Here is an 11681-nt window from a genome sequence, read left to right as displayed (position 1 = left end):
CATTTAAACCCTAGTTTAAATGTAATGAAGTGTGCGTTATAGATTCAGTGATCTTAAGTTTGAATTGACGGAGTTGAGTTAACGGAGTTAACCTGAAATTGACGATTGTCACACTAACCTAGAGCCGAAGACGAGTTAGTAAAGGAACAAAAGAGGAATTTTAAATTTACATTGACATATTTAGAATATCTATATAAAAATGGTACATTTGGTAATTTTCCTTTTTTTTCACTAGGTAATTATAAATAGCGCTGAAAGATGTAGTAATAGCGTTAGTATCACTCCACCGGATTATTCACTACCAGCAGATACAATGGACGGAGAAACCAGGCCGACGCCACCACTGCAACGGCGACTGCCGACGGAACGAGGAGTTGGTGACTGCACCGCCATTCTCATCTTCCTAGTCGTCGTAATTGCTATCCTCTCCATGGTAATTAAACACTTGCTCATATCATTTAAGTAGTTACGTGCTTCATTATATCCTTCACTCTATAATAATTATGTTTCATTTGCTCAAAAAAACTGTCCGATTATGCAGCTCCTTAGGGTTTCTTTACTGCTTGTTTCTAAATGTTTAGTATCAAAGTGATGCTTAATCTGTTCGATCTTGTACGATTAGATCTCTTACTATACTGTTTACTTCACTATTGGAGATCCTAGGGTTTTCAATGATGAGGCATTTCATCTGCAGCAAACTGCTAAGTTTAATTTAACTTAGCATTTAGATCACTTTCTACTTTTCATCAAACTGTTTACTACTGTTGCTTCTTGGCGCCAGTTAGTCGCTAATCACTGGACTGCCGATTCTATTACCGTAAATTTGGTAATCGGTCAAATCTGGTCCAAATCGGTCAACATTTTTGAAAAGTAATACTTATTAGTCTAATCCAGTTACCAAGTTTGAAAAATTACATGTAAAATTAATCCGACTAGCCCTATTAGTCCTGGTTAATCGCTAGTTGGTACCCCCACCGCCTGACTAGCACCTGGCAATTAATCATTATTATTATTATTATTATTATATTATCTGTTTTATATTTTATAGGTTATGATTCCATCTTCATCACCAAACTTAAAGAACAGCTTAACAGTCTTGCATCAAGTTCCTGAAGGTCACGTTGGGGTTTACTGGATGGGAGGTGCCCTCCAGAAGACAACTACAACTCCAGGTTTGTTGATAAATAACAATACCATATACACTGTTTTCACATAATGATGCAATCACAAAATATTTTAAATGTTTGCTATGTATTGTATTCAAGGTTTTCATCTGAAACTACCTTTGATAACCCATTACGAGCCTGTCCAGGTCACCCTTCAGACAGATTTGGTTAGTATTTCTTAGATGTGGTCTTTTTCATGTTTGTCAGTTCATGAAAATGAATTTGCTTCATAATGATAATGTATAGGTGAGGGATATACCTTGTGGTACAAAAGGCGGTGTTATGATCAACTTCGACAGGATAGAGGTAAACATTTAGGCACAATATAATGATTTGTTTGTCGATTATCATTATATATTGATTATTTTGGTCTGCAGGTGGTTAACCGCCTCAAAAAGGAAGCTGTTTATGAGACCCTTCTCAATTATGGCGTACAATATGACCATACTTGGATATACGACAAAATCCATCATGAGATCAATCAATTCTGTAGTGTTCACTCCCTTCAAGAAGTTTATATTGACATGTTTGATCAGGTATCAAGTACAACTGTATTTTATATCGTGTATATACTTATGGTAAATCAGTTCTTTGATGTGTATAAAAGTAAATGCATTAATACATGTAGTAAATGACTAAATGCATTGTTAATGGTATTTTATGTATTAGGTTAAAAGCCCATTCATCATGTAACTAGCTAGAAAGCCCATGGGCCCAGTTTGGGTTACAATTAGGGTTTGTTACTTGTATATATAGGTGTACTATCTAGTTGTTTATCATCAATCAATATACACACCATTTCTTTACATGGTATCAGAGCTACGGCTCTCGATCCAAACCCTAGTCGCCACTTAATCTGAACCGAACCAGCCGGCCCTAGATCTGAAACAAACCCGTCTACCTCCTATCCAGATCTCGTAATCCTTTTTCGAGATATATTCCGCCGTCACCGCCTCTTCCACTGTCACCACCACCCTCCGATTAGCAAACCCTGAAAATCCGACGCCGATCCGCTGCCGCACGCGCCCCCACGTGCCACCCGAAGTCCGCCGCTGCCACCCACGCGCCGCCGCGTGACGGCGCGTGACACCACCTTCGGTCACCGTTTTTCTTCCAGGTTATTTCTTTATTACTTTCCCGACCTTCCTGTGCTGTTGGTTTTTCGATCCGGCAACTTTCTGTTTTCTGTTTCGGTACGAGTGTTTATATTCATTCGGTCAAGAAACTATCAGATCCAATGACAGAAAAAAAGGCTTCAGAAAATCAGATTGCTCCAGGTATTGTTAATTATTCAGCTATTCTTCGCATTCCGGTCAAACTTGATTCAAGTAATTGGGGTTTATGGAGCCTCTTTGTTCGGAAGGGTCTTACAAGTGTTGGCAAAGAAGACCATCTCACTACACGACCCGCTGATCCAATCTCCCGAGAATGGCTCATTGATGATAGCGGAATACAGATGGCATTGTGGAATGCCATGGAGCCACAAATACTCACCATTACCCAAAATTTCCCCACCGTAAAAGATATGTGGGAACACCTTTCCTCATTATTTTCTGATAAGGAATCTCTCTCCCATGCATACTCGGTGGTCCAGTCCTACATCAGGACTGAACAAGGAGACTCTTCTTTTACTGATTACTTTACCCGTTTTTCAACAATCTGAGATGAACTTCGCTCCATGTTTCCACCCACTACCGATTTGAAGGTCCAGGAGGAGCGAAACGCTAAGATGGATATCATGACATTCATTGCCGGTATATCACCTAAGTACTCAAGTGCTCGCCCTTTATTGTTGAGTAACCCTGCTGCTACCTCTTCTATTGCATCAATGTACCATTTACTACGTGAGATGTATGCTCCAAATGAAACTCGCCCTTCTACTGATACATCCGCTATGCATACGTCCACTGGTAAGGGTATTGGCCGAGGCTCTCATCAAACTCACAAAAAGGGAATCGGACGAGGTAGTGGTCTTATCTGTCACTATTGTAAGGAGCCCGGTCATACGAAATGGGATTGTCCTAATCGTCCTCCTGGAAGTCAGCCACCTCCTAGACCCAAAGCTCGCATAGCTACTATCGGTGAGGCTTCTGATCCAAATGCTACCCCAGCCTACACGTTTAGCGAAGAAGATTATTGCCGACTCCAGCATCTTCTAGCTTCTCAGACAACTCCCCCTGCTCCAAGCGCCAAAGCTGCCAATTCAGGTACGTTTCCTAGTCTCTCCTCATCTTGGGTTATCGATTCTGGAGCTACTCATCACATGACTGGGAACTCGGGTATCCTTTCCAACCTCCATAACGTTTCCCACCAACCAGTACGCCTCGCTGACGGTTCCTCATGTCCTGTCCTTGGCGTTGGATCCATCAATAATTCCACAAACCTAAACCTCTCATCTGTTTTGTTTGTCCCTAAATTTCCCGATAGCCTCTGTTCTGTTAGCCAACTCACAAAACAAAATAATTGTTTGGCTAAATTTTATCCTACTCACTGTATTTTTCAGGAACTAGGGACGAACCGTCTGATTGGCACAGGTTTTGAATCAGGAGGTCTCTACCGCTTATCTTTTCCGTCACAACCTACAGCAAATATATGTGATTCAAGAATCAAGGAGGAGCACTGTAGGTTAGGACACCCCTCTATAGCGGTTTTGAAGCAAATGAGACCAGATTTACCTTTTTCGTCTTTTAATTTTCATTGTGAGTCATGTCAACTTGGTAAACATACCAGGCGTCCCTATTCCCCTAGAGTGTCTAATCGAGTCTGTTTTCCTTTTGAACTTTTGCATTCTGATGTATGGGGCCCTTGCCCTACGAAGACTACTTTGGGTTTTCAGTACTTTATTACCTTTATTGATGATTATTCTCGTGCTACTTGGGTTTATTTGTTAAAATTTCATAGTGAGGTGTTTTCCACCTTTTGTGAATTTAATGCTTATGTTAATAATCAATTTAATACATCAATTAAGACTTTACGATCCGATAATGCAAAAGAGTATTTTTCCACAGACTTCTCTTCATATTTAAAATCCCCCGGAATTGTTCATGAATCCTCGTGTGCATATACGTCGCAACAAAATGGTGTTTCTGAAAGCAAAAATCGACACCTACTGGATGTTGCTCGCACACTCATGTTCCAGTCCCATGTTCCTCACAGATTCTGGGGGGACGCCGTTCTTACTGCCTCTTATCTGATTAACCGCATGCCCACACCTGTCCTTCATGGTAAAACACCATTCTCGATCTTGTTTCCTAATGGCACTCCTTTTCCACTGGAACCTAAAGTTTTTGGTTGTGTTGCCTATGTTCATGACCACTGTCCGAAAGTTACTAAACTCGATCCTAGAGCAATTCGTTGTGTCTTTGTTGGTTATTCTCGAGTTCAAAAGGGGTATCGGTGCTATAGTCCTTCACTTCATCGATACTTTACCTGTGCCGACGTCACTTTTGATGAGTCATGTCCTTACTTTCTTACACAGCCCACTCCCATTGCTGAGCCATTCTCCAACCCTGATCTACCCACATCTACACTTATTCCCACTTTTCCTATGCCGAGTGTATCATCTGATCCTCCGGTCTCCACTGCTTCTGATTCTCCCACCATAGACCCACCGACCGGATCTCCACCTTTACTTTTTACATATAGTCGGCGAAGGCAGAATCAGACTTTGGACTCTCCTGATTCTCAACCATCCTCTACTTCGCTACCTTCTGGCTCAACCGTCCCTCTACCTTCTCCACCTGCCCCCACCATTCCCGAACCCACTACCACCACCACTTCTCATTATGACCATCTCGGTGCCCCCTTTCCCGATATACCTATTGCCTTACGCAAAGAACCACGACACTGCACCCGTTACCCTATTCAGGATTATGTTGGCTACTCTCACTTATCTCCTGAGGCTCATGCCTACTCCACTACCCTTGATTCCTACCTGATTCCCAAGAATGTCACAACAGCTCTCGCTCACCCAGGATGGCGACAGGCTATGGAAGAGGAACTTGGGGCCCTCAGATCTAATCATACATGGGATCTTGTGACGCTTCCTGTGGGGAAGCGTATTGTTGGTTGTCGTTGGGTGTTCACGGTTAAGCTACACCCGGATGGTTCGTTACATCGCTTGAAGGCGAGGTTGGTTGCTAAGGGGTATTCTCAGGCATATGGCATTGACTATAAGGAAACTTTCTCCCCGGTTGCTAAAATGCCATCTGTTCGTATCTGTATTGCCTTAGCTGCCATTAATCATTGGCCGCTCCATCAGCTAGATATCAAGAACGCCTTTCTTAATGGTGTTCTTGAGGAGGAGGTTTATATGGAGCAGCCACCGGGTTTTATCATCGAGGAGGCGGCCTCGAAAGTTTGCAGGTTATGACGTTCCCTGTATGGCCTTAAACAGTCTCCCAGGGCATGGTTTGGCCGATTTTCTAATGTTATGGAACAATTTGGGATGACTCGTAGTGCTTATGATCACTCTGTTTTTTTAGACACCAAAGAGGCAAACGAATTATTGTTGTTTATGTGGACGATATCATAATCACGGGTGATGATGCTGTTGGGATTACCGAACTCAAATAGTTTCTTCAGACTCAGTTTCAGGTCAGCGACTTAGGTCGACTGAAGTACTTTTTGGGCATAGAGGTATCTCGGTCTTCACAAGGAATACTTCTTTCTCAACGGAAGTATGTCCTTGATATGCTGACTGAATATGGCTTACTAGGTTGCAAGCCAGTTGATACTCCGATGCTTCCTACAAGGAAGCTCCTTACAGAGGAAGGGGATCCGATGAAGGATCCAGAACGATATAGACGTTTGGTTGGTAAACTAAATTATTTGACTGTCACACGACCGGATATTTCCTTTACTGTCAGTGTTCTGAGTCAATTTATGGCGGCACCACACACCAGTCACTGGGATGCTGCCCTTCGAGTCTTAAGATATCTTAAGACATCACCAGGTTTGGGTATATTATATTCTGATCAGGGTCATTGCTGGGTGGGTGCCTTCACAGAAGAAGGAGATGGTCGGATATCAGGTTTTTCAGACGTAGATTGGGCAGGTTGTCCGATATCTCGACGATCTACTACTGGATATTGTGTGTTTGTTAACACACGGTATCCTTTACTGTCAGTGTTCTGAGTCAATTTATGGCGGAACCACACACCAGTCACTGGGATGCTGCCCTTCGAGTTTTAAGATATCTTAAGACATCACCAGGTTTGGGTATATTATATTCTGATCAGGGTCATTGCCGGGTGGGTGCCTTCACAGAAGAAGGAGATGGTCATATATCAGGTTTTTCAGACGCAGATTGGGCAGGTTGTCCGATATCTCGACGATCTACTACTGGATATTGTGTGTTTGTTAACATACGGTATCCCGATCGAGTGCAGAATCATAGTATAGAGCCATGGCAGATGTGACATCAGAGATGATATGGGTACGTCGTCTTCTCATAGAGCTCGGGGTTGTTTCTAATGACTTGATGCGGTTATACTGTGATAGTCAATCAGCCATTCACATAGCCAAGAATCAAGTATTTCATGGGAGGACAAAACATATTGAGGTCGATTGCCACCTTATCAGAGATCGAGTAGTAGGCACTCAAACAGATCCTCCATCCATTCAACCAGTTCATGTGAAGACAAACTTTCAGCTAGCAGACATTCTAACTAAACCACTCCGGAAAACTCAGATAGATTTTATTTGTAACAAGTTGGGCATGATTAACATCTATGCTCCAACTTGAGGAGGAGTGTTAATGGTATTTTATGTATTAGGTTAAAAGCCCATTCATCATGTAACTAGCTAGAAAGCCCATGGGCCCAGTTTGGGTTACAATTAGGGTTTGTTACTTGTATATATAGGTGTACTATCTAGTTGTTTATCATCAATCAATATACACACCATTTCTTTACATGCATTAATAGATGTTACTTTTGTAAGCTTCCGGTGCTTTTTTTGTATTGCCATTATTGCAAACTTTTGCATTTATAAAGCGTAAAATGTGAACTTTCAGATTGACGAGACAATGAAAGATGCTCTTCAAGCTGATTGTACACGTTATGCACCAGGCATTGAAATTATTAGTGTCCGTGTTACAAAACCTAGAATCCCTGAGAGTGTAAGGCGGAACTTTGAACAGATGGAAGAAGAACGCACCAAGGTACCTCAATTGTCTAAAATACTCTTAAAAGATACTGATATTGGTATAGAAATATCATGATGTGTGTGTATATGTATGTGTATATATAGGTATTGGTTTCAATAGAAAGACAGAAAGTTGCCGAGAAGGAAGCAGAAACACAAAAGAAGATAGCTATTACAGAAGCCGAGAAGAATGCTTATGTTAGTAAGATTGTAATGGAACAAAAGTTAATGGAAAAAGACAGTTTGAGAAGGCAAGAAGAAATTTCTAATGCAATGTATATTGCTCGAGAAAAGAGTTTGGCTGATGCCAAATATTATCAGTGAGTTATCTTATTAATTTCTTGTATATACCAGAATATTAATTATGCCAAAGGGTTTTTTAAGTTAGAATGACACTCTGCTTCGATTGTAGGACCATGAAAGAGGCGGAAGCAAATAAGTTGAAACTTACACCTCAATTTTTGGAGCTTAAATTTATCTAGGCGATTTCCAACAACACCAAGATGTTCTTTGGAAACAAGGTCATTTATCTCGCTCTCTCACAAACATAGAATGCACCGTTGTGTGATTACTTTAATTTGAGAGTAAATAAGAAGATGATTACATTGTGGCAAAAAATGCGGTTAGTAGTTATTAATTTTTGGTTACTGGCCAAAGCATGCCAGTTCCGGGTCACTCAGCCTTTTTTTTCTTTCTTTTTCTTAAACAAAAAATATTACTAAAAGACTATAACTCCATCGTTAAAGTTTAACTTATTGTTTTTCATATAAAGCAATCTACGAGGTTGTGTATTAAAAATACACTTTGGGTGACTTTTGATCTAGTGGACCTGTTTTGTTTTAAACCGATTTTTGTTTCATAAAGTTTGCCCTGGTAAGAGGTAAAACATAATCTAGATGGAGGATGGACCCATTAGGGTCCATATAACAGTTTAACACAAGCATATTAAAGATTTTGTTCTTCGAAATTGTAACGATGCAGATACCAAATATGGTGTTGGATCAAAGGCTACTTGGGAACTTCTTGCGAGATTTGGAAGGAAGAAGGAACTTGGAAGCATAGTTTGTAATCTTGTTACCATTTATAAATGCTTGATGATATTAGATACAATGACATTGAATGGTAAACCTTTCAGAAAGCAAAACGAGATGTGAATGTAATATTATTTTTTACTGTATTTTTCCGTTTATGAGTTTATGCTATTGCTGTCAGTTTAGTTCTTCTGCTTGTCCTCTGTAAACATTATGTTTTGCTCAAGTGTTTTGTTTGTACTGTTCATTGCACAATGTGAGTGATTGAATAACTCTCGTTGGTAATATTTATACTGAAAACTTGCGTTTCGAGGAGATATTTTGAAACTTGTGTTTTGAAGAAATAATAAACGTGCTCGCTTAAATCTCAATCGTAGCAGTGCTAGCTCGTTTATTTATAAAACATAAAATGTATTTTGAAATCAAGGATGTGTTCATCTACATGTGTAACAATCGCAAGGGGCAACGAATACGGGCAACTATAAGTAGTGAGATGAAGGTCGACCAAACGGCACAAGAGTAGGGACTTGTTAGGGGCAGAAGTTGAGTACTAATAATCTTATTCGCATGTAACTATTATGTTATAAATCGCGATTAAAAACTAACACAAACGGGCATTTGGTCTAGTGGTATGATTCTCGCTTAGGGTGCGAGAGGTCCCGAGTTCAATTATCTGAATGCCCCTAACAATAGTTTTTTCATTTCTCGGCATTTAAAGCGTTTTTAATGCAAAAAGACGCTAGAAGGAGGGCTTGAACCTCCGACCTTGTGGTTAACAGCCACACGCTCTAACCAACTGAGCTATTCCAGCTTTTTTATGTCGTTATTAATAAGATCTATTGAAAAAAATTATCCCGAAGTCCGTTTGGTTCAGTTATAAGAGCTTAAAAATAACCACAACCGAGGTTCAGTTATGAGTGGGTTTTAGTTAATTGTCTAATGTAATTTTTTCTTCTCTAATACTAGCTGAATTGCGGTTCGGGTATGGTGTTCTAAGATCAATTGTGAAGTTTCGAAGTTGAAATATGCCGGTATCAACCTTGGTCAAGGTCTATTAGACATTTGCAACATAGTTCAAAGTTGGATACAGAGGTATAAAATTTGGAAAAACACAAACATACAAGGTTCGGTTAATGTAAGTTAATGAAGACACATCAACCCTAGCCATAATCGTTAGTTTTGTTTGATTATAATTATTTTTTCTGATTAACGGCTCGGTGTGATCTTCCTCACCCCTACTTAACATCATTCGGTTACTATAAACAATAGTAACGTTCACACCCACACGCTTGACTACATTCTAAATTTAAATATAAAAGGTAAAACCAAATGATTGCCATTGCATCCAACTGTCGATCAATCTTGAAAAAATATAAAAACTTTCAAACCCACCGAAAGACTCCATCTTTTCTCCTCCTTTTAACTATTTCACAATCACCAAGTTTCTTCTAACACTCCGCTATTATAATGTCTTCAACAAGCTTATTCTCATATCCATTTGTCAGCATTATCCTCTTTGTTCCAACAATACCCTCATCCCACACACCCCCAGTAGTCCCAACTTGTAGGGACAAATGTGGAAACCTCACTATTAAGTAGCCCTTCGGCTGCGGCCATCCCGACTTCGCTAGGTACATAAAATGCACCTCGGGTGAGCTCCGGTTCTCCTCAGGAACCGGAGCTTAAACGGTTTCAAACATAGACTACACCACTTCAACACTTGTCCTTACTGACCCCTTCATGTCAATGTGTGCTTCCATGCAAAACTCCGCAAGCTTCCGCCTGGATCGGGCCACGCCGTTTACGTTATCATCGAATAATATGTTTGTTCTACTCGGGTGCTCGAGGACGTCCCCGGTGTTTGACCCGAATGAGGATCTTTGTGACACGGGTTCGGGTTTGCATCTTTGTAGGGGGTTGTATTCTTGTGAAGGGGTGAGTGGGATTGGGTTGGAACCAAATGGGCCTATTTCTAGTTGTTGTGTTTATCAGCCCATTGTAGATTTGGGGTCGGGTTATGGGTTGGATTTACCCAAACTGCAATGCTCCTCTTATGCCTCGATGTACGGGTTTGGCGGCGATGAGACGGATCCGATGAAGTGGCAATTTGGTATTTATTTGGAGTATAATGACTCGTATTATACCGAAACGTGTAAGGATTGTGAAGCCAGTGGTGGGTTTTGTGGGTTTGCGGGTTTCAGGCAGTCTTTTTCTTGTATTTGTCGTGGTGGTGGGAATTCTACGACTAATTGCTATGGTCGAGGTAAGTACAACTTTTATTGCATATGGTACAAGTTTTAATGATGTTTCGTGCATAGATTTAGGTAGCATAGTGTAACATTTGGACTTGATGTGATTAGGGTATGCTTGGAATGGAACATGGAGACACAAAATTCAATCCAAGATAAGTTTTGGAGGTAACAACCCCTTTTTGTGTCTGAGCTACCCGAGTCGAAATAGATTGATGTTAAAAGTTTAAAATGAGTCGGGTTTAAACTCGAATTTCATACATTGAGCTAAGTTAAAGTCACGAATTAAAAAAAACTTATTATATATAAATAAGGGATGAACCTTGAAGAGAAACAATAAAGTTGTTATTCGATTAAATTAAGGTCACAGCTACATGTTCGAGTCGGGGGAAACATCCTCTTGCAGAAATGCAAAGTAAGGATACATACATCAGGTCAAAGTTGGTCCGGCACCCTCCCAAACTGCACACACGGGATGCCCAAAAACCGGCACGAAAAAGAAAAGAAGTTTTGGGTTGAATAACACGACCCGTTTAAAAATGGGCCGGGTTTGGCTTAACCCGTTAACCTGTTTAAGTATTTGAAAAAAAAAATTTATAATTATAATTTTGTTTGTTCTGCTTTCAATTTTTCAAATTACCATTGCAATCCAATTTCAAGATTTTTAATATTGCTATCCTATTACTCATTTGCTCTACCGTTCTAAACCACATCCATTACATATACTTTTTAAATATTTTAATTTGTTCGATAAATGGGTTAAATAGATTGTTTTTGGGTCGACCTGAATTTGTGTGTGTGCATGCTAGGGTTGAAATGACACGAATGATAATATGGGTCGGTTGTTCCACATTTCAACCCGCTAACCTGTAACCCGACACAACTCACGCCTTACATGGGAGAGCCTCGTGCAGTCGTGCACCTGGTTTGCCCTTGTGATAAAAATAAAATTCCCATTTTCACTTTATAAAAATATCGTATTTCCTTTCAAGGGGGTGCCCATTAAGTCAAAAAGTTTTCAAAAAGACGTTTTGTAGGCTTTAGTAATCGAGTGCATTTGTATCCCAAAGTGTCACAAGTTTGATGTT

At 40.3% G+C, this 11681-nt stretch overlaps 1 protein-coding gene, 1 non-coding gene and 1 pseudogene across 3 annotated transcripts; 2 read left to right on the top strand and 1 right to left on the bottom strand.

Moving 5' to 3' along the window:
• Positions 1-313: 313 nt before the first annotated feature.
• LOC143620604 (uncharacterized) lies at positions 314-8728 on the top strand (annotated as a pseudogene). The gene is made up of 9 exons (XR_013151363.1): positions 314-433; positions 1049-1172; positions 1266-1333; positions 1413-1472; positions 1544-1702; positions 7183-7329; positions 7419-7633; positions 7726-7834; positions 8295-8728. The product of XR_013151363.1 is annotated as an uncharacterized LOC143620604 (transcript).
• A 353-nt stretch (positions 8729-9081) lies between these two features.
• TRNAN-GUU (transfer RNA asparagine (anticodon GUU)) lies at positions 9082-9155 on the bottom strand. Its single transcript has one exon. It is a non-coding gene; the product is annotated as a tRNA-Asn (tRNA).
• Positions 9156-10090: 935 nt separating this feature from the next.
• LOC143620186 (uncharacterized) lies at positions 10091-10682 on the top strand. Its single transcript, XM_077091926.1, has 2 exons — positions 10091-10607; positions 10663-10682. Exons 1-2 carry the CDS (start codon positions 10091-10093, stop codon positions 10680-10682), a joined length of 537 nt encoding a protein of 178 aa, XP_076948041.1.
• Positions 10683-11681: the final 999 nt, after the last annotated feature.

This window comes from Bidens hawaiensis, unplaced genomic scaffold (genome assembly GCF_021521415.1).
Source record: "Bidens hawaiensis isolate Kalapana, Puna unplaced genomic scaffold, B.hawaiensis_p1.1 tig00000296_1, whole genome shotgun sequence".
In the NCBI taxonomy this organism is placed as follows: Eukaryota; Viridiplantae; Streptophyta; class Magnoliopsida; order Asterales; family Asteraceae; genus Bidens; species Bidens hawaiensis.
The sequence above is the reverse complement of the archived record's forward strand: the minus strand, read 5'-3'. Positions and strand labels throughout refer to the sequence as shown.

Excerpts from the sequence above, each read along its gene's own strand:
- LOC143620186 (XM_077091926.1), top strand. The coding sequence starts at position 10,091 with ATGTGTGCTTCCATGCAAAACTCCGCAAGCTTCCGCCTGGATCGGGCC. Across the intron at positions 10,608-10,662 it reads GACTAATTGCTATGGTCGAG|ATTTAGGTAGCATAGTGTAA; the intron begins GTAAGTACAACT and ends TTTCGTGCATAG.